General features: G+C 35.8%; 1 protein-coding gene across 1 annotated transcript; it reads right to left on the bottom strand.

The window, feature by feature from the left end:
• Nucleotides 1–1742: 1742 nt before the first annotated feature.
• LOC306844683 (ubiquinol-cytochrome-c reductase complex assembly factor 1-like) lies at nt 1743–22874 on the bottom strand. Its single transcript, XM_079376993.1, has 9 exons — nt 22607–22874; nt 21563–21673; nt 20106–20213; nt 18971–19043; nt 18578–18635; nt 17700–17808; nt 6791–6868; nt 6565–6678; nt 1743–2563 (listed from the first exon to the last, which is right to left on the bottom strand). The coding sequence occupies exons 1-9, from the start codon at nt 22679–22681 to the stop codon at nt 2429–2431; spliced, it is 861 nt and encodes a 286-aa protein (XP_079233119.1). The 5' UTR covers nt 22682–22874; the 3' UTR covers nt 1743–2428.
• Between the last annotated feature and the right edge of the window lie 1161 nt (nt 22875–24035).

Below are 24035 nucleotides of genomic sequence, written 5' to 3' on the forward strand. Positions count from 1 at the left end.
ATATTAGGTAAACAAAAACGTTTATTTTGGATGCAATTAATCGTTTGACAGGATGGATAGATGGACGGACAGACGGACGGACTAGATAGATAGATAGATAGATAGATAGATAGATAGATAGATAGATAGATAGACGATAGATAGATAGATAGATAGATAGATAGATAGATAGATAGATAGATAGATAGATAGATAGATAGATAGATAGATAGATAGATAGATAGATAGATAGATAGATAGATAGATATTTTTACTGGAAAACTATGGGATTTTGGTGAATTTTGGTCATCAGTTCTGAGAATTCTGAGAGTCTGATTAGTTAGAAACCCCAGAATACTGTCAGAACAGGCTGAACGGCTGTGCTTAGTTTGGTGGATGTTGCAATCATAGGCATGTACAATAAAATATGATGGATTTGTGAAGCACATGACACTTGATGACACCTTCACCTGTCAACACTCTGAAGATCTGCGAACACTGATCAGAACAGCAGCAGTACAGCTGATACATTTCTGCAGACATATTGGTTCACGTAAGGGAAGACAAGGATTTTCCACACTGGCATGAAGGATTATATAAACCCTTCCAAACTACACTGCACTGCTGAAGAGCGCTTTGTACAGGGATCACTAAAGCACAGCAACTTTTCTGGTCAAATGTAGCGCCCCCTGTTGTCGCAAAAAGATTAATCTCCAATTACATGACTAGCACTTCCTGAAGGAATATCCTCCCCCGGTTTCACAGACAAGGTTTAAACCTAGTCCCAGACTAAAATGTAAATCTGAGCTATTTCAACTGAAAGAAACTTGCAGTGACTGATCTTTAAATATATCAGTGCCTTGTATGTTGTCACCAGTATGTCACCATATCGCCAGTATGTTGTGCATCTTGTTTTTTTAATAAAGCATGTTTATAAAAATTACTCAAATGTTCATATTTGGATGAACACCCTGTAGTCACCGTAAAGCAGATGGGAAGCCAACAGGTGGTAACAGAACACCTGCCATTGCTACAGCAACCACTGGCCATCTGCGGCCCTACAGCTGACCCACAACTATCAGCTAGCACACTTCTGTTACTAACTCAGAGAGAGAGGCGCTGCATTCACCCTAGCATTCTTCTGTATACTGCAGAAATAGTATGCACACTGTGCACAACAATTTTTCTGTATGAATTCTAATTTGTGCAAAAAAGAAGCCTAATCATTATTATTATCATTACATTGTGACATTATATTCCTGGTAATTAAGCATATATCCTAACAAATTCTTATTACCATGTTGAAAAACAAATATGTATATGTATGCGTGTATGTATATATTATTTCGGAGATGATCATTTAATGTTGAGGAAAATATATTTGAAATTATAAACTGAGAAAATTATATTTGTATAAACAGAAAGGAAGTCTATTAATAGTATTGCATTGTGGAAGTATTTTTCATGGTAATAAAACATTTACTAAGAAATTCTCATTACCATGAAGCAAAAATGTCATTACTATAATGCAAAATATTACATTTAAATTTTATATGGTAGATATAGTATATATTAATTTGTATAGTATATTTTATACTGTTTATACTGATTGAAATTAAAAATAATGTTGCACTTTTTAAAAAACTTTTTTTTTTACTACAGTACAAAATAAATGTAAAGAGAATCCTTATTAAAAATAATAGGAATTAAACTAAAACATTAGAGAACATTACAGAAATTTTACAATGTATTTTTTCAATTTTCACTTTACAAATTATTATTATTATTGCTACTACTACTACTAGTAGTATTGGAAGATTACCTCAGTACGCAATAAACTTTATAGATAGACGAAGAAATTACTGAGGTTTACTCAAAGTAAGAAATGGTTGAAATGAAACAGATATAGACACAAAGAGTGAGATTCCTGTGAAGTCAGAAGAGGTTATTACTGGAGACATGCCTTTATTGGTGGAAGAGCCTGACAAATAAAAAATACACTCACATTCACACACACTCGAAACATCTTCCTCCAACACATTGAGAGTAAAATAAAAAACAACTATTTGCACTGTAAACACTGAGGAGAGGTACAGTGAAAGAGCCAGGAAATATTCCTATAAATATTGCAACATTGCAGCCATATGGAAAGACATATAAATACAAGAATACTCTATATATAGGTTTAGAAAAGGTGAGTGCAAAACCATTCTGATGAGTCCTTAATACTCTCAATACATGTGAGAATAAATGTGTGTGTGTGTGTGTGTGTGTGTGCGCGCGCGCGTGTGTGTTTGTTGTGACGAGGGAAGCTGACAAACCAGCAGGGAAAGTGAATCAGGAAAGTCAGGGAAAGACAGATAAAGGAAGAGGGTGTGACTAATCAGGTAAGTGCTGCTTCCTGATTGGCTGCTTGTGTAATGATTGGCAGCTCTAGGTGAGATGGCTCTCAGAGACCAGCATCATTGTAGGTGGGGCTGGGAACTTTCAGGATGCTCTGGGCGTTTTCCTCCACCAGGGGGCGCCATGTCACTTCTCCTGTTAAAAGCAGGTCCTCTCCATCCAGAGCATCGATGAACTGCATCTGTATGGAGAAAAGAACATCTGTATCATCTGTGGCTGCTAAATAATCACAGCATATTCTGGTATGTTCTCAGGACAAAGGCTATTTCTTTTTTACAGAAACGTCAGGTTGAAGCAGTTGACAAAATTACAAAAATGTTCAAATTGAAATGAAAATGGAAAATATAAAAATAAATGATTAAAATGATATTTGCTTTTTCTTGACCAATTTTGTGTTTCAGAAATGTTTTATGGTTTATATTCCATTGTAAAAGTCATTAAAATGCAACATTTTAAAATCCATTCCAATACATGAATATGCATTCCAAATATGCTTTGGAAGAGGGCTTTTTATACTATGTAGTGCTTAAAATAAAAAAAATATATATAAAATCTGTGGCAATAAACAGCAGCGTCCTATTGTGAAAACTTGCCACACATGTATCTGTTCACCTGAGAAATAAAAATAAAAATGTTCAAAAGATTTTTTTTTGCCAAGACTTTAAGATATGACTATAGTTTACTATAGTGTAAATTGTGACAACTAGACCCAGTCCAAACGCAGACGCTGAACCTCACAGCAAGACTGAATGAATCCAGGTTCAATTTACATCATTTCAATAACAGCGCTGTAAAAAGACAGACTCAATGAATTCACCTCCTAGTGATTAAAACAAGCGCACTAATTTAAACTGGGCTACAGTGAAGACAGATGTGCTAATGAACGCAGGACCAGAGCAGTGTCCCGAGAACTAATTACAAACCGATGTAAACTCAACAGACAGTTTCAGCTGTAAAATCTAACTGGATGAGCCATCTGCTAAACACACACATATACACTGCTGTTCAAAAGTGTGCTCAGTATGTTTTTTTAAAAGATATTATACGTTCAATACACAAGAATGCGTTAAATTGATCAAAAGAACAATTTAAGACAAATAAACGCTGTTTTTTTTTTTTATTCAAAAAATCCTGGACAAATCCTAGTTTCCACAAAAATATGAAGCAGCACTGCTGTTTCCAACATTGATAACAATCAGAAAAGTTTCTTGAGCAGCAAATCAGCTTATTAGACTGATTTCTGAAGGAGCATGTGACACTGAAGACTGGAGTAAAGATGCTGAAAATTTAGCTTTGCATCACAGGAATAAATTACATGCTAAAATATATTCAAATAAAAAACAGTTACTTTAAATCACACTAATATTTCACAATATTACTGTTTTTACTGTATTTTTGATCAAATAAATGCAGCCTGGGTAAGCAGAAGAGACTTCTTTGAAAAACATTAAAAAAACCCTACCAACTCCAAACTATTCAATGGTACTGTATGACCCCAATTAATATTTTATGGTGCTTTTAAGTCAATTTTGGAGGTCGACAATCCTGGTCACTGTATATTTTCACGATATATGTATATGAAAGGACAGGAAGATTCTTCAAACCATCTCCTTTTGTCTTTCACAGAATAAAGGAAGTCATAGGGGTTTGGAATGACATGAGGTGGAGTAAATTAGCTTATTTGGGGTGAAATATCATCACCGCTGATGCTCAAGGGCCGACGGATGACGCTTATTAGTTGTTTTTCTTTCTTTTCTCAGAATGCCTGCAGGCAGCAGCCACGGCGTATAACACACTCCTCTCGCAATCGCTCGGTTCGTAATAAATTCCTGCCTGCACCTGTAATGAGCTCATGGCCTCGGCAGTGATGGAGAACCATCATTGTGTGCTTTTGTCGAATGATGAGAGCACTTGATGGGGTCTTTAGATGGACTTTGTTCCAGATACTCTTACACTGATAGATAAAGGTAATGGGAAAAGGTCACAAAGTAAACCCTAAAGGCTGACATTGTAATATACAGTAGAAAACATGAAACTGTTTAATTCTTTTGAAATCTAAGAAAGATGCCTGAGCTATAGCAGAAAAAAAAGCAAGAGACAAAATACGGCCAGCAAGTCATAACAGAATAAACCCAGACCAGGGTCAGGTCTTATTTTGGGATAATGACCATCAGACTATACAACATCCTGTTTATTACAGGCCACTTCAGCAAATAAATAAATAACTAAAAACAAGCACTTACCACCTACTATGACAGTAATAGGTTGTTGTATTCATGCACTAAGGCAAGCATCACTATAAAAAAAAAAAAACTGTGCATTTAATATTAGAAGCTACTAATTAAAAATAATTTACAAATTTACAAAAATAGTTTTTAATTTTCACAAAATTAAATAATCACAAAAAGAAAAAAAGAAAACAGGAAACTATTTAAATATTTGAAATAAATAAAATAAATAAATATATGAATAATCTCATTGCCAAACACACTGTAAAAAGTGATAAGTTGACTTAACTTAAAAAAATTGAGGAAACCCCTTGCCTTAAAATTATCAAGTAAATAATAATTTAAAAAAATACGTTAAGTGAATTGTCAAGTTCACTTAACTTATTTTCTTAAATTATTATTTACTTCAAAAATTAAGGCAACGGGTTTCCTCAATTTTTTTTTAAGTTGAGTCAACATCACTTTTTACAGTGCAGACAAATAAAATAAAAATAACAACAAAATTTAATATAAAAAGAAAAACTTAAATACACACACACACACACAATTTATTTATTTGTCTGTTTGACTTGATATATATATATATATTTATTTATTTATTTCTATAAAGTCAAACAGACAAAAACAGACAGATAAATAAATAAATTAAGACATTACATTAGCTATCAACAGGCCATTTTGGAGACCCTGCAACCAGAAACTGAAAAGTACAATCACACCTTGAGCAAAAAATAAACATATATATTTATGTAATGTGTTTACGTATATTTTAAAACAAACATTAACCTTGATTAATAAAGGCTGTAAAAAGTGTTGCACACTGTTAGTTTATGATATGTAATACATTAACAACATTGAACGTTGTAAAGTGTTACCTATGAAACATTTGAATCTGAAATACTTTTTCCTAAAACAACCTGAACAGTTCAACCAGCTCTATTTCAGGTCGAGAACTCAAGTTTTGGTGGAAAAGCCTATTGTTAGCAAAATTACTGACACACATTGGCGTGACAACACTGGCAGATCAACAGTTCCTGTGTTTACATCCGTCTCACGCCACTCTGGCCAGAGGGTAAGGTGTGCGCTGGAGGAATCGCTCAGAGATTCACGCCAATAAGTGAACTTGTCTATGAATGTGACACAGAATCAGAAAAACTGTCTAAATTTCACAACCGCCTGAATTACAAAAGGATTTGGAACTAGTAATTGTGTCGGTGACAGAAGTCGGGCTGCACAATTTGGAATAAATATAAATCATATGGCAATTGTTTTGGACAAATGTTGTGCAATTTGAAATATATTCATTACATACACTACCTTTCAAAAGTTTTGGGTAGGTAAGAGTTTGAAAGCGGACTCAGACCACATTATTTTATTATAATCCTATATTCATTATTAATCAAACATAAACCCCCATCCCTTCCTCTGACTTTATAACTGAAATATACCCAAATTAATTAGAAACTAATCAATTCAGAATACATGAAGGCATGAATCTGAATCAAGAAATCTGTATCAATAATTTTATTTTTAACTGTGCACCAAAAAACATGTTGTAAACAGTAGACCAAAATGGAATTCTCCAACTGACACTTTTCACAATTAAATCACAGTAGTCATAATCTTGATTATGTTTTTCATTAATTGTGCAACTCTAGCATGGATGTTGTTGAGGTTGAAGAGGGGCTCATGAAGGGGTGAAAGGGAAGGGAAAGCTCTCCACAAACACACAGTAAATGCTGAACCCAATGAATGTCACATTATGGGGTGGAGTTGGGGGGCGTTTGCTTGCTAAACACAGTGCCAGTTGATTTGAGTGACGGAGTGGGTGACGTGCAGCACTCCAATGTGTTTATATGTGTGAGGAAGTCGGAGCTGTATATACACACGTCTCTGTTTGCACAGGAGTAGAGAACTGGCCTCTGACCATCCACACACACACACACACACTGACCTGTTTGCGGACGTATTCGACCATCAGCTCGAGCTGTCTGGGGTCTTCACACTGTCTGTTGAACATGTTTCTCCAGAGTGCCGCCGAAAGAATGCAATCGTCTGACAGAATTCCCTAAAACATACAGAAGAGAAACATGAAATGTGAAACTTACTGTTAACTCTTGATAGTTCTTGATTGACTGTTATGATATGCAAAACTAGTACTGATAAGTCAATAACTTTACCTCATCATAACCAAAGAGCGCAGCATAGAACGTCTCTGTCATCACCTTCATGCTCTCCTTTCTTTGAATGGCATCAATCTATGAAAAATATAATGTGAAATAATGAATTAAAAAACAATATTCAGACCACTTCACCTTTTTTCTTCATATTTAGTCTCAGACGGAACGTTGGCTAAACATCTGATGCATATGGCACACCAAATTGGTAACACTTTAGGAGTTTCGAAGTCGTCGTCGGATTGGTTGAATTATACAGTATTTGTTTTACAGAACGTTCCACCTGGAAACAAAGATGCCGTGGAGCCAAACCCCCTCATAAAAGAAGAAAGCCGTCGTGTTTACAACTGTGACGACAAACGCTTATCAGGATCAAATAAACGCTGGATTTTCAAAAGTATGTGAAATATTTAAAGTTTGCGGCAAAGAATCTTTAAAATATGTCAGAGAGTTTTACACACCGGTCTGTTATTGTGGCGACATTTCTATGCCCCGAAACGTGACGCTGAATGAAATGAACTGTGATTGGTTGTTTGTCATGTCGGTCAAACGGCCTCATGGGCGGGCCTTGGCCAATGAAAGCTACCATAGATTCCAGACCTTCAGCCGTCAGTCTGAAGGTCTGGCTACGTGAGACTACATCATATTTCATATTTAACCTAAAATAAGAAATACAAGTAGAGATTCTTCACTGTAACTTTTGTTTACCTTTTTAAAGTATCAAGGTCAAGTGAAAAAAATTGGTAAAACACAATATTTACACCAGTTTGGAGAATTAGTATCCAACTAAAATATTGGTCAGGACAATTAATCACAATTCACAACTTCCTGATGTTGATATTATGGGCACTGGCTGATGAAGTTATATCTGTTGATGAAGTTAAATAATTCTAATATCAAAAGGAATAAAACTAGATAAATAAAACAAAAATAACAATAAATTAGCCATTAACAGATCATTTTGGACCCTAAAATCAGCCATTGTAAAGTACAATAATATCATAGCATGATACCATAATCATATGATTTGTAAAGCATCATTTAGATGCTAACAGGTGATGGAGCGATTGAGTCTCTGCCTAATACTGAGGTCACAGTAATGCATTTAGTCAGAGCTGCAATAGTCCTTGGCATTAAATATCAAACATGTGGATGATAATGCAACAATCTTAACCCCGAAAACAAAAGCAGGACTGGATCTGAAGTGAGGGGTCTGGCCAGGTGCTTCGCTCCATATGAATCTAAACACACATATGCACAACGGCCACAGACACCAATCCTTGGGAGGTTTCGGGTGGGGAGATTTTCAAAACAAGTGTGTTTATTCTTAAGTCTTGTATGTCGGGTTTTCTGCATGCTTGGAGTGCGTCGGGTCACAGCGTGTGTGTGTGTTCGTGCGCGCACGGGGCAACAAAGCACCTGTGCATAATTACGCAGACCTGCAAATAATCAAACTCATCTGGCTGTGCTTTAACTCTTCTACCCGCCCTGTCTTCTCTGCACGCTCGCTCTCCTTTGTGTTCCTGCCCACAGCCCAAAACATTCGATGCAAGTATGTGAACGTTCATTCTGAGCAATTCTCTTTTGCTTTCAGAGAACGCTACAAATCATTTTATTCAACTTAACAAATATGAGTGAATAATTACAAATATTGGTCACCAAACTAATTAACGAACAAGTCAATTGGAAACATTTACTGAAGTACTCAAAAAGACACTCACCAGTTGCCAACTGCTTGTCACATAATGGATCGATGAACAAGTCGATTGATTCAATTGATTCTTTAGAACAAATCTGAGTGAACTGTTCTAATATTTACTGAAATACTCAGAAAGACACTCACCAGTCACCAACTACTGGTCAACAAATTAATCAATGAACAAGTCGATTGATTCAAACAACTCTTTTTGAATGAATCTGAGTGAATGATTCAAATATTCACTGAAATATGACACTCACCAGTTGCCAACTACTGGTCACCAAATGAATTAATGGAAGAGTTAATTCACATTTATTTAAATGATGCGTTATATAATACAAAATAGTTTCAAAGCTGCTTCACTGTAATAAACAGGAACATAATGCTGCAAAATTCAATTATGAAACAATTTCTACTGTTAAGCAGCTCTGCAGAAGTGTCATTGTTCAGCTCAATTGAGTTCAATGTTGATTCAGTTCAGTTCAATTACAGTATCAATGATGCAAAGTTCATCAATTATGAAACAAATTCAATTCGGCTATAAGCAGTTCTACAGAAGTCAACTCAATTTAGCTCACTGTTGATTCAATTCAGTTCAACAAGTGTTAATGTTGCAAAATTCAATTATGAAATGACTTCAATTTCATCTGTTAAACAGCTTTCCAGAGGAACAAATAGTGTCATTATTTAGCTCTATTTAGTTTGATGTTGATTCAGTTCAGTTTGAGATCGGTCAATGTTGCAAAATTCATCAATTATTAAACAACTTCAACTGCAGCTGTTAAACATCTGAAGAAGACAGTGTCATTATTCAGCTCAATTTAGTTCAAAGTTGATTCAAATCAATTCAATTAAAAGGGTCAGTGTTGCAAAATTACTCAATTATGAAACAAATCCAGCTCAGTTATAAAGCAGCTCTACAGAAAGCAATAGTGTCACTCTTCAGTTCTCATCTGATAGTGGCAAATGGATATTTCTGAATATTAATAAGTCTTATAAACCCCAAATAAGCAGGCTAAAGCTTGCTGAACAGAATCAAAAGATTCAAATCATGTAAATGAATCAAAACGACAAACTCCAGATTCCCAATGTCCCAGAAACAGAGAATAGATTCTTTTCAGAATCAACTTCCAGCCCTGTTTTATGTTAACCACTGCCATAATGGATCAATGCTTGAGTAAAGATGTTTGTAACCATTACAGTAATGCACAGTAATGTTTACATACTTCACTATGTTTTTTCTCTCCTTTCACTTGCTTCCCGTCTTGAATTTTTCCCTCCCAGTGTTCACCCTGATCTCCCCTTCCATTCATCCATCTTCGTCCCTTCATCCTCCTTTCCCGTGTTGTGACGCAGGTTGGTAAAACCAGGCTGGGATATTTAATCCCTCACACTAATCAGGCCAAGAGACCAAAAACTTGCTTGAGAAGCAGAATCTCGCCCCATACCACCAAATTAGTGTCATATCTCACTTCACTGTTATTACTATGGCTTAGAAAAACTCCTAAATCACACACACACACACCCTGGCACACTCGTGAGTGTGTAGAGGTAAAGTTCAAGGGGGGCTGGTCTAACATGGCACAAATGACAAGTATTTTAGCACAATTAGGTGAAGTAACCTAACCGTAGTGAGGATTGAGTGAGTGGGGGTCCTTCCATTTCCAGCGCTGTAACTGTATCCCGATCAAACAGGATGGATCTGTTACAGACCTGTCAGTCGCGCTGATTACACTCCGTTTACACACGATTTTTCACAGCTTAAAAATAACGCATTCGGGTGGGACACAAAGGGAAATACCTCCTCACTTCTGACCTGTGAAAACAGACTTCCACATCAGGTCAAAGTGTGTGCACATGTTCCCATCTTCACAGAGCTGGCGGTCCCAGCGAATACAAGCTGTTTATATTCGGGGTTATTCCATTATCACTTCATTATGTAGTAACTTAAAGGACTACTTCAACCAAAATGAAGGCCATAAAAGGCCATTTTTCCAAATTAGTCACTGTAAGGCATTAAGTATGAATCAGAATAATAGTAATTCTAACAGTAAATCTAAATAGTAAAAAATAAATAGCATCTATCTATAAATATTATATTTGTTTAGGCACAACATCTGTAAATAAGGCACAAATAAAAGGATCAATAACTGAATAAATAAAGAGTCAAGTTATTTGTCTGGCCATACTGAACATAAAATTACTGCACAACGTAACAAAAACAGTCAATCAGAATATATTTGATGTTTAATATGCAGTTATGTGGAGAAGGATAATGGACCGATTAGATTTCAAGTGGGTGGAGCTAAACCGGCAAGCCATTGCTGAAAAAGAATCAACAAGTAATCAATAAAATGACGCTTAGTTAACACGTTAACATTTTTAATTTATTTTTAACTGTATAACTAAAAATACAACCAAAAAATGTTGCCATGTTGCTAATGAATGTGTAATGTTAGCAAATTTTCTCTGCAGGAGAACCTAAAAGAACACAAGAGAAAGAAAGACTGGGATGGAAAATGAGGTCACTTTTCTACGGTGCCACTCGATGGCTGCTGCCAGGACTGAGAGGTCAAATGTCTTCGGTCCCGAATGTACCTGCAGCCAAAACGTGTGCCACGGCACGACCCCACTCACATCTCATTGAAAATCGCATCGAACCAACATACACGCTCCGAAAAACTGAGGGCAACTTCATACACGTGATGGAAGCTAGCCGCTGGGCAAAGTGACAAGTCAAAAGTCAAACGCCTTTTCCATTTCACACACGTTTCATTTCATATAATATGTGAATGAGTTCTGATCAGGAGAGTTGCACATAACTGATGACTGAACATGTTTATTTAAGCGTGTGCTTATGAGCCAATTGCAACTATACAAATATATACATAAACGGGCCAATAGGAGGAAATTATGTCATGTGTGTCAAAAAATGTCAGTACATTTCAATGAAAAAAAAACACAAATACCCCTGTACTCCCAGAGCTCATAAGCAGTCCAATATTTAAATATTGAAAATATTTAATAAAATATTTCAGGAATGTCTTGGTCAGGTTTTGTTTGGCATTTTGTCAAGATTTTTTATTACAGCAACATAGCTTATCAGGGAGGGAAAAAAAGAGTGTGGTTCTCTCTTTTTCCTGACAATATCATTATTAATATATCCCTAATTTTGTATGTATATGAAATCTAAAGCATGCTGATGAACAATTTAAACATTCCATATGCTCCTTTTCATTTTACCTATAAAACATTTATGGGATGAACCAGAACAACACGTTTATGGTCTCTACACGGGTACACAGAGTTTTACTAAATAAAAAAAACAACCTGCATAAGGTGGCATTTTGGTCCATGACATAAAATGAGTTTGACATTCCTTACAAGGGGGCAACTTTAGGAGCCCAAATGTAATCTTGCCTTAAATTTTTGCCTTATATACTCACTGCAATTCCAATGTTAAATTGATAATAAGCTTGTAAAATCTTGCTGGCTGAACAGAGCACCTGAAAAATGAGAGGATTATATTAAGAGTCCTCGTGAGAAAATGGAGATTTTTGATTTATGGGCTCTGGGAGAGGGGGAAAAGTGACATTATGGAAAAAGTCATTGCACAGCATGGCATAAGAGAGGTGCTGAGTTCATTAAATACACACACACACACACACACATGCGGACATTTAAAGTGTTTTTAAGTGCACTTATTTTACTTTCTCTCACACAAGTCTCATTAAGGCTTCTTGCTCAGTGAGATGGGAAGAGAGGTCAATCACATTCAAATGTCTTTTCAAACTATACTTAACCAAGGTTGAGGTCAGTTATTAAACCTAGCTCAAGGTAGTATGACACAAAAAGCATTTACTCACTCATTTCTACTTTATGGTTCTTTCATTGAGCTTTTGCATCTTTCTTGTTACTTAAACTTAAGTCCCCAGTGAAAATTCAATGTCTTTTACTTTTGTGTTCCAGGGAAGAATTATGGTCAAACTGGTTTGGAATGACATAAATGATGAAAATTTTCATATTTTAGTGAACTACTGCTTTAGAACAGTGCATCCTAAACCCCTAACGGTACTCATTTTGGATGTCCTCCTAATCTGACACATCCATTTCAGGTCTTGGAGTTGCTACTAAGGAGTTGATGAGTTGAATCAGGTGTGTTTGATTAGAGAGGCATACAAAATGTGCAGTGTATTTCTGGCACACCAGGACCAGGGTTGGGAAACACTGCTTTAAGACAAACAGACTGTAAATGCTGACAGTTTCACAGATGGACGAGAAGTAGTTATAAATACAGATGCATGTACATAGTGTGTTTATCATTTTGTATTGACCATGTTTACAAAATCAACTTGTTAATTAGTTGCCTGAGCATGTAGTCCATTAAGTAGAATTTTATTTTTTTCAATGATTTCAGAATTTTCATTTTTCCAATGTGGTCAGAGAAGCTACAATAGATCAGATAGAATAGAATGTAGGTATTTAAAGACACGTTTAATACAAGTTACACTATTTTTAAAGGGACCATATGATGTGATTTCAGGTTTTCCTTTCTCTTTGGAGTGATACAAGCTGTTTGTGCATAGATAAGATCCCTGAAGTTGCAAAGACTAAAGTCTCAAAACCAAAGAGATATTCTTTATAAAAGTTAAGACTAAACGCCCACCTAAAATGGCTCATTCAAACACGCCCCCACATGTCTACGTCATGGTGTGGGAAGATTTGCAAAACACTGCCCAAATGTACATGCAATGAAAGAAGGCGGAACTATTATTCTCACTGTAGTATTGTTGCTGACGCCAGCGCCATGTCCTGGAGACGCTGTGTACGGAGGACTGTTTCCTGAACATAGGAGTAGACTGCCAGCTATGCTAAAAGGCTGTTTCTATAAAGTGGGGCAATTCCAACTTTGCAAGGACAGTCTGGCGCTTCTGACTCACAGCCTGTAAGTATGTTTTCTTAATTAAAGAATTTGCCACTGACGATTCAAATGCAAGTTTTGAGCAGTGTAGAGTAGTGCTTGTTGTTTGTTGTTTCTCCGATCACAAATGCAGACATGGTAATGTTTACGCAGCGTGATGCAACGTGACATGTAAAAAAAAAAAGTCATTATAATCAGTAATTATGTCCCCACTGGATGCAACAAATTCCTTGTTTATAATGGGTTTTACTGTTTTTGTGTCGTCGCGCCGGGACAGCATCATAACACGGTGAGGGGCGTAACATTTCCATCTCATGCTTGAGGTATTTGGGCAATCACAACACACTGGATAGCTGGCCAATCAGAGCACGCCTCGCTTCTCAGAACGATGAGCTTTGTAAAAATCGACGCATTTCAGAAAAGAGCATAGAGGAGCAATAATAATGTACAGTAATGTGGAAAATTATGTGTATCTTGAACCTTAAACCGCATAAACACATTGAATTACACCAAATACACAAAATAATGTTCTTTTTAGCAACGTCATATGACCTCTTTAAGTTTAAACAGTATCTTAAAAACACTATGCTCATGACAGGACATTACAAAAATATAAAAAAAAAACAATGCACAACACAAAGATGTCCGCATGAATGTGTTTGGTTTTAGAAACAGTGCTTAATAGGATAAAAAAAAAACTGTAAAAGTTAAGTAACTCACTGTAAGGATACAAATTAAAGCATCAGCTCTAAAAACATACTGTATATAAAAAGTCTGAATAAAGTAGCTGACTACCCAGGCTTAATTACTAACCTCTAAAAATGACTTAAATAGAATAAAATATAGTAACGTAAAAGTAAATTAAAATAAAATTGCAAACAGTAAACATTTTTTTACAAGGATTTTTTTGCAAACCATCTAACAGCAAATGAGATCACAAATCAAACAACTGGAAATCTGACAACTCAGGATTAACCACCAACTCTGGATTAGCATTACATGTTAAAGGCTCAACAAATCTACCATGCATTTTGCCACACCAACAAAACTAAACACACAAAGCACAACATTTTGTTTACCAGGAGCTTTAAGGTTTTCATTTATCTCTCTCTCAGAGAACAAAGCTTTCTCTATCCTAAGCCAAAGAAAACCAAAGAGCTGTTCTCTCGGATAAATAAACTACTCGACGACTCAAAACTGCTAATACTCTAACTGACAGTCAAAAGAAATCTGTCAACGGCTGGCTCGCGTCCAGCCTTCGCATGCTCTGGCATATCCATAAGGTCGTGGTGGCTGATTAGTCACCGATGGTATGATCTGGTTCATGTTAACTAGTTCACGGTGTTATGCAATACACTGCTATATGTTATGCGCTATATGTATGAATTCAGTCCTACTATTATGATTAAGACGGAAGGTAGAAGAGATGGGGGGACGTCAACAAAGAGAGGTGTGGGGAAAGAGAGAGATTTCTGTTTTCACAGCTGGGCTGAAGTCTTGTTCCCACCCTTTCTGACAGCAGTTCCCCTAAGGCGCCTAGCGTTGGCTTCCTCTCAAACACACACACATATATATATGTGCTCTCTCTGCGCAGCAGAAGCATGTCATTTTTACTGACCTCGCAGAGATTTAAACACCTTTTGCTACTCCGCTGGACAGCGATTGGCTCCAAATGCCTCCACAGTCTGTAGAGCATAGTAATTACATCCTAAAACCTGAGTGTGTGTGTGTGGCAGTATTTTTCTGTATTTCAACATTTTTCAACATATCCAAATAACAGAGCTAATCATCAGTCTTTTCACATACTACAACATTTGGCGGACAAACTATCTGTTGTATAAAAAGCAGAAAGTCCTTGATTCATGAGACTGATGGGCTTTGATCTTAAACATTACTTGAACACGTAAAAATGTCTGAATGTCAGATATAACAAATCAACTGACATCTAGAAATGAATGACACAGGATCTTTTCTCTTCACAAACATTGTTTTCTTTATCATTTTTGATGTTTAGTGGTGTTTTGGTGATTTTTAGTGGATGAAGTCAGTTCTCATGTTCACACAAGTGTGCTTCATCGCGTTGCACAAAGTCCTCATCGTCATTTAGTTGGGGCAATAATAGAAAGAATCATCTTTTAACAGACCATGCGGTAGAGGTTTTCACAGGTCCACTTGGATCCGAAAACCTCGGCTCTCTGGTACTTTAAAATAAATGTGTTTTTTTCCCAAATAGACCCAATCAGACCCAAATTCTTTTCAACAGTCCTGGATGTGTACTTGGGAGTTTGTGCTCTTTTGGGAAATGTGCACAGAAAAGGAAGAAACATTGGTAACCTCACACACAGAAATCCATCTTATAAATATGAGCTCCATCAGGGAAAGCCACTGAAGTCCTTCACCAGAGATGAAGTAAATAGTGTTGCAGCCAACACTAGCGTATCTATGATTTATTAGGCAATCGATTTCATTTTTATCGAGCTGTCATGTGTATTTTTCCAATCCACTGGTCACAACTGAAAGCTGAACTTGTATCAGAAATTAATCAAAAATTAATTTATGGACACTGGGTTTGGGTTAGAAGTGATTCGGGTCGATTTGGGTCAGGTACAGATTTTAGGACCCGAGAAGACCTCTACCCTGCAGGTTCTCTCCTGGAATTGTCCTCTACCAAATAGTCGAGAAGTCAGTTTATGGTAAACACAGGAATGCATTTATAAATAACAAACATGTTCCACAACCACAAAAGAACATCATGATAATTTTAATCTTCATATTCAACCATATGTCTATTGTTTTATCATCTTTTAAATTGTCTTTTTGTAACACATTTAGCTCAGAAAGTGTGCTAATGCACATATCAAATGCATTCACATTCAGAAAGTCTGTGTTTACATACAGTGGTTGCCAAAAATGATTAGAACACTAGTATTTTCACCAGCTAAAATATGGTTTTAAGTCAGTTATTTGTATCTTTTGCTGTATAATGTATAAATGTACAGTTTACATTTCCAAACATTCATTTTGCCATTAATTGTAATAATCCAGTAAGATTTTTTGTCTGACAACATCCATTGCTCCACACATCTGATCTGATCATCATCAGTCTGTCTGGAATGACATGATGAAACAGAACAAACTGAGACAGACTAAATCCAGAAGAACTGTGGCAATGTCTCCAAGAAGCTTCAAGAAACCTACCTGCAAAGCTACAGTACTGTTTTAGACACTTGTGTAAAAATGCTGTAAAATGACAATACTGTCAATAATGTCATAAATAGAATTTCTTTATCAATTAACTTCTATTAAGTAAATTAAATCAACATTTGGTGTGAGCATCCTTTCCGTTTAAAGCAGCTTTTAAAGAGTTTTTCAGGGAGCTTTGCAGGTTTCTCGAAGCATCTTGGAGACTTTGCCACAGTTCTTCTGGATTTAGTCTGTCTCAGTTTGTTCTGTTTCTTCATGTCATTCCAGACAGACGATGATCAGATCAGATCTCTGTGTGAAGCACTGGCCGTTGTCAGACAAAAAAACTCACTGGATTATACAATTAATGGCAAAAATTAATGTTTGGAAATGTAAACTATACATTTATACATTATACAGCAAAAGATACAAATAACTGACTTAAAACCATTTTTAGCTGGTGGAAATACTAGTGTTCTAATCATTGGCCACCACTGTAAAATATTTTATATTGGGATATAACTTCTATGCTTTTGAAAGAAGTCTCTTATTTTCTTATGCTCACTAAGGCGGCCTTTATGTGATCAAAAATTTGACGGTAACACTGAGAAATATTTTATTACTAACTGTTTTTTATATTAATATATTTAAAATAATAAAAATATTTAAAAATACATAAAAATGTTTGAGCTCTATTGATAAGATATTGCAAACTGACACTACAGTTTACTGGTCAAGCAACCATGGTTTTCAGTCAGTGGTGATCTCAAAATGGCTAAATATCAAGCTTATTGATAGATAGATAGATTAGATAGATAGATTAGATAGATTAGATAGATTAGATAGATAGATAGATAGATAGATAGATAGATAGATAGATAGATAGATAGATAGATAGATAGATAGATAGATAGATAGATAGATAGATAGATAGATAGATAGATAGATAGAGAGTGAATGAATGAATGAATGAATGAATGAATGAATGATGCATTTATAGACTAGATGATAGACTATCACTATTGTAGATGGCTAAACACAAAAAGCACAAAATACTAATGGCAAGGTGTTTCAAAAGAAGCAGTTGAATCAAAAACACATCTACTCACTCCCATAATCTTGCTCCTCTGCTCCACATCCTCCCACATGGAGTGGACGATGTAACGGCACATGTACTTCCCAGCTCTGCCTTCCTGCCGCATCCGGACCAGACACATCCTGTCAGAGCAGAGCAGAGCGCTGACTCAAGACAGCCTGACAAGCCGAGTGCTCGGTCAGGATCTGCGTAACCAGGACATTTAAGAGATCAGCCAGAAAACACACTCATGTAAAGGAACAGTCTGGGTTAAATAGACGGCATCTGTGGCCTGCTGCTGATTACCATAGAATCTCTTTTTTACCATTTTTTTCACAAACACTGTTACATGGCATTGGTTTCCCTCCATTTTTATATTTGCGAACTACTCCTTTACAAATACTGTAGGCGATAAGAAGGTGTAAGAGTGTGTGCATGCATGAATGAATGATGGTGAGTTTTCCCAGGCCATGTTTCTCTGCACAAACACAGTTAGTGATCATGCAGATGCACAGATGCACGGCTGCACGCACAAACACTGTGTGCCTTTAGCTGGAAGTGTACAGAGAATTGGCACCATATTACAGAATAATGAGAAACATAAAAAGAGAAAAAAGTTAAAGAAAAAAACAATGTTTTAAAACCAGAACGAGTGTTTAAAAGAACGAACAAACAAAAAAACGATTGCAATCTCTGTTGAAAAAAAGTCCAAGAGTTGATTTGTTTGCTTTGTTGTTACTAAAAATCAAAGAGTAACTTTGGCACTCTTCAGAATGAATAGGTCTATTAAAACACCATTTGCAATCCATTTAGAAGATGAATATTAATCAACTCAATGCTTTACATGAATAACCAATACAGGATTTAGAATTTGCATGACACAATGTCGCAAAACTACATCCAAAAACTCACCAAACGTGGAGCTGTGCCACCAAGAACCAGGAGTTGAGTGTGTCGGGGAGAGAGCACTCTGGGAGAAAGAGAGGGAGTGCAGCACATCATAAGACAGAACGAGAAAACACAACATGTAGCCAAACCAATGCACACTTGGGCTCCGATTCCAAAACCGCTATTGGGTTTACACCTGTTTTTTCCTCAGCTAAAGAAAACAACATAACACAGCTGTAAAGTGCCATATAAATCTTTCAGGTGCTGCTGAAAAGGTCCCTTTACGCTCATTTCAGCGTTTCGGATAAAGTGAGGGGTGTTTAGGAGATCTTCAGAAAATTTAAATGAGCATGACATAAGACTCATAAGGCCATAATAGTGTATAAAACAAAAAGATTCAGGACCAAAAATACTTACTTTCAAAAAACTCGTCATAGTTGATTCTTTCTACACAGCATGTGTACATGCGCAGGGCAGCTATCTTAATTTTCTGCAAAAGAAGAGAGACATTTGTGACACACATGATCAAAAAGCCACTCAATCCGGTGTGATCAAAAGCAGAAACTGATGAAATTGGCCACGACACGGCAGTGTTCACATTTTCAGTCCGGTCTCCCGAGCCAAACATGTGCCCCAAAATGAAGCAGACATGCTGAAGTTTTAGACAGCCGTATGATGCTGATGACTCTAGCATGGAAGGTCATCTCGGATTTCACAAAGTGTGGCCCCTGCTTTTGAAAACACAAAACAGGTAGCGGTACGAGATGAAGTCATCATCCCAGCACCAAAACGTGACTGTCTACTTCAAAGTCGAGCTGTTTGAGGGGTGTGGAGGCTGGAAAATCAACTTATGACGGTGCCAGTAAACTACTAAATTCAATTAAATCTGGTTGAGGATTTTCAAGACGTTCATATTTCACCCCAAAATGAAAAATAAATGTTTTTTTAATATCTTATATAGCATAAAAATACGCATATTTTTTAGATCTATTAATAATAATAAAAAATCCTATTTTTAAGGACTATTCCAGTTTTTTGCAGTGACATTTTTATGATAATTAAGCAAAATGTCCAACCAGATTCTCTATAATGCAATGTGTCTGGACATGTTTGAATATTTTTATGCAAATCATTATTCTCAAAGGTGACTGACTAGGTTCTCATTACTGGAGTAAAATAATGCATTTTATTATATTAGCGTATAAATACTTTAAAATTTAAACAAACTCAATATTTCAATTAAATATCATAATTTTTTTCCACATTACAGTAACGCATTTTTTTGCATTGCAGTAATGAGAATAATAAGAATTAATAATGAACGTAATTATAAAAATAAAGGTGGCTAAATGCAAAAAAACATTCACAATATTTAGGCAAAATAAAAAAATATTTAAGCAAAAACATATTTCACTTGGTTTTGGCATGAAATAAAACCCACACGTGTCAGTTTTTATGAAAAATTGTGACAAATGGGTGACATCAATATAAAAAGTGCATCATTTAAAAGACAATTGTTTAGTAACATTAGATTTAGAGGTTGTTTCTTTACCCATTTATTGTATTTGAGGGGTCCGGTGAAGCCCATGGCCTCAATCATTTTGGTGAAGGCCCCCACCTCTTCATCTGTAGTCTGTGGGGTCTCTTTAACAGTATGCAGCTTGTAACAGAATATGGAAACATATCTGGCATTAGAGCTATATAAAAAAATGGCATAAACACATGGGTGTACAAAGACAGTACATATAAACAATAAGTCGATAAAAGCAGGTCACAAACTCACTGGCATGCTAATACAAAACAAAATGCTTTTGGGAAATACTCTGTCAGTTACAAGATACATTTTGAAGGATCTCTTAGGCTTTTGGTCTTTAATATTGACAAACGGCCATTAAAATGTCAAATCTATCAGCTATTCCTGTTTAAGATCAGCATTTTACAATAATTTCCAGCTCAAGCTGGGTACACTTTATGGAGTTACTGCAATGAAAATGTTCCCTCAAGCCACCACTATGGATGCAATAAAACCTTCCCAATGGATTTCTCACCGGGATTTTATGTTTTACTGCAATGATTAGGAATACTGACTAGTAGAAGTTTAGTAGACTATAATCAGCACTTGCCCTTTGGGGTCGTATAGGGAGGAAATGAGAATGCGTTTCTCAAGGTCTTTAGACTTTTGGAATTTCAGAATCAGAAAAAAAAATTGTTTTGCACAAAAATATCAACTGTGTCGCTACATAAATTTATTTGAAACCAAAAATTAGGCAACACTTCATTAGAGACTTTAATATTATTTAACTAGGCCTACATTAGTTAACATGAAGTAACAATACAAATACTACTAAAGCATTTATTATTATCTTAGTTGATGTTAATTTCAACATTTAAACATACTTTTTTTTAATATAACATAATGAAGCTAAACTAAAATTAACCAACAATGAACAGTTGTACTAACGTTAACAAATACTGTAGAAAATGTACATATAAAATGCATCACACATAACAAATGCAAATAAATACAAATAATAACTTGTGTTAATAAAGTGTTACCTAATAGTTTTGACTGTCTAAATGTTTGACAACATAATTTCCATATAGCCGTACGTCCATGTGTGTTTTTTGATCACTTAACCATTATGAATACACTCATGTTTCACCCTAAAATCAATACAAAAGCATATTTTTGCAGAAAATAATGCACCCTGTTTTTAAAAATTATTCAGTTTTTTTTGTATTATGGTAATTGCCATCAATGTAATCTATCTACACATATTTTTTTTTCTTTTGTGGTAAAAGTAATTTTTATCCACGGTGACTCTATTTGGTGCTTATATTTTTATTACCGTAATAAATTAATTTTTTTATTATTTCACCTAGATTAAACAGATTGAAATTCTATAGCCTAAAAAAGTTTTCAGAAAATAAAAATGTTCACTTAAGCTCATTTAAGACAGGATTCCTTAGAGACAAATGGAAACCGAGATCAGAAAAAGCATCACCCACCTCTCTTGTGCTGTGAAGAGCTCGGTATTGTGAGTGATTGGGGACACCCGCATCCGCTGTCATCCGGCAAGCCACCAAAGCCCTGGACTGACATGCATCTTGTTCAACGGCCTGGGAAGAAAATATCAAATCTGACAACTGCTTTCCAATCTAGTTTGAAAGAAATAAGGGGTTTTGACTTCTGATTATCCCTTAAGTGGTATAAATATGACTAATTAATTAGTGTCATACAACACAATATTACACACTATTTTATGATCAAGTTTGATCATGAATCAAGTTTGAATGCACTGCTAATAACAATAATAATAAAGAGATGCACTTAAATGCACTTGCACATCCATAATAAATAAGCCATATTAAGTGGATACACACACACACACACACACACGTTGGTTTTTGTGGTTTATGGAGACTCTCCATAGGCGTAATGGTTTTTATACTGAACAAACTGTGTGTGCTATTGCCCTACACCAACCCTACACCTAAACTTAGCCCTCACAGGAGACTTTGTGCATTTTTAGATTTAAAAAAAAAAACACCATTTAGTATGTTTTTTAAGCCTTTTGAATTACGGGGACATAGGCAGTGTCCTCATAAACCACCTTCATATTGTAATACCTCTGTCATACCCATGTCATTATACAAATTTGTGTCCTCATAAACCACATTAACATGCACACACACACACACACGCGCGCACACACACACGCGCACGCGCACACGCACACGCACACGCACACACACACACACACATATATATATATATATATATATATATATACACACATACCGAGATATATATATACATACATACACATAAATATTTGTCACTCTACATTTTCTGTATTTATGCATGATGTCAGCTGGTGTAGAAGTACAGGTTTAGGTAAGACTGTTGTCCATCATGTACATAATGACTCCAAATAACATTACAATGTCAGTCTTAGAACGTAAATGAGAATAAAGTTTTAAAGGACCCAAATATAAAGCACTTAAGTGATGTTATTGCCTTTTTTTGATACTTGAATATCTATAAATTACCTTTCCGAGGACAGCTCTCGAAGCTGAAGCGTTTATTAACTGTCTAACGGCGGACTGCAGCGGTCGCCGATACATGATTCCGCTAAAGTTACAATAATGGAGTATCACTGTAACTATAAAGCAGGAATTGTTACTTTCTAACACGTTTTGTAACTGTTTGTTTTTGTCCCTCCCCCTTTACAGCAATGTCAAAGACTCTGTCCCGCTCTTAAAGTGGTCCGTGTGGAAGTCAGAGCTGTGGAATATAGTTCCATGTCAAAGTTTGTGTATATGTTGGCAGTAACGCCTCACAATGTAAACATATATTATTGCTTTGCCATTATATTACCCTGTGTCCTCTTCCAATCTTGCCCCTGAGAATTCAATAGATTAATTTAGTTTTGTGTTTTCACTACTTTGTTACTGGACCGTCCCCCTTGGAAAAAAAAAAAATCACAATTGGTAACAAATCATGTTTTAGAGTAGACCAGCTAACTACTCTTACAAAAGTACCGTGCCAGTACCACATACTCAAAGATACTTAAAAGGGCTGTTAACCCCAAAATTAAAATTCTGTCATTTACTCAAAATGCATCTTGCAACTGAGAGAATATCTTCTTTTGTGTTCACCAGAAGAGAGAAATTCATACTTTTACTTTACTTTTACTTTTAGTCATTTAGCAGATGCTTTTATCCAAAGCGACTTACAAATAAGAAAAAGTAACTAAAACTAAAAGTTAACACTCTGTAAATACTCTATACACACCCATTTAAGAAAATACAGAAATTAAATAAAATTGACAAATGCATACAACAACAACATTTCAATAGTAAACATATAAAGGAAAAAAAAAAAAAGCAAAACAATAATAAAAAAAATTTAGAAATAAAATTTTGCATGATCATTTTTTATCTTTTATATATTTTTATAAGTACATGTCAGAATAATTATGCTGTTCCATTTTTTCATTAATATTATGTGTGTGTGTGTGTATGTGTGTGTGTGTGTGTGTGTGTGTAAACTAAAATCATACATGATTCTTTATTCTTTATATGCCGAATGGCTGGCTCTAGTCTGTTCTAAAGATTAATGTTGAATTAGGATCTGGCTACACAGGTCCCGAGCCACAAAGTAAGCAAGACTGAGCATTGCTGCGTCCACTAATTGTTCAAAGTCATCCGGGCATCGGGGCAACTTCCTGCTTGGCACCAAAAACCCTTGGGCGCTTTGAAGTAGGGATGTTTTCACAGCAGGGAGTAGATGAGGTAATGTTTGAGTTGTCTTTGCGTCGCTTTCCGAGTGACTATTTATGCTTGGTGAGAGGTTCTTCCTCAAAGCTGTGGAGTTTTAGCTTAAATGCCACAAGTCCCTCTGTTTCTTCACTCTGAACTCAGGAAGGAGAATGTCACCGTTATTAGCAGTGAAATATTTGTCTAGCTTTCACTGCTG

The sequence above is a fragment of the Barbus barbus genome (assembly GCF_936440315.1).
Source record: "Barbus barbus genome assembly, chromosome: 25".
NCBI lineage: Eukaryota > Metazoa > Chordata > Actinopteri > Cypriniformes > Cyprinidae > Barbus > Barbus barbus.

Excerpts from the sequence above, each read along its gene's own strand:
- LOC306844683 (XM_079376993.1), bottom strand. The coding sequence starts at position 22,681 with ATGTATCGGCGACCGCTGCAGTCCGCCGTTAGACAGTTAATAAACGCT. Across the intron at positions 20,214-21,562 it reads CTCTTCACAGCACAAGAGAG|CTGCATACTGTTAAAGAGAC; the intron begins GTGGGTGATGCT and ends TTCTGTTACAAG. Across the intron at positions 6,869-17,699 it reads AGAGGAGCAAGATTATGGGA|ATTGATGCCATTCAAAGAAA; the intron begins GTGAGTAGATGT and ends TATTTTTCATAG.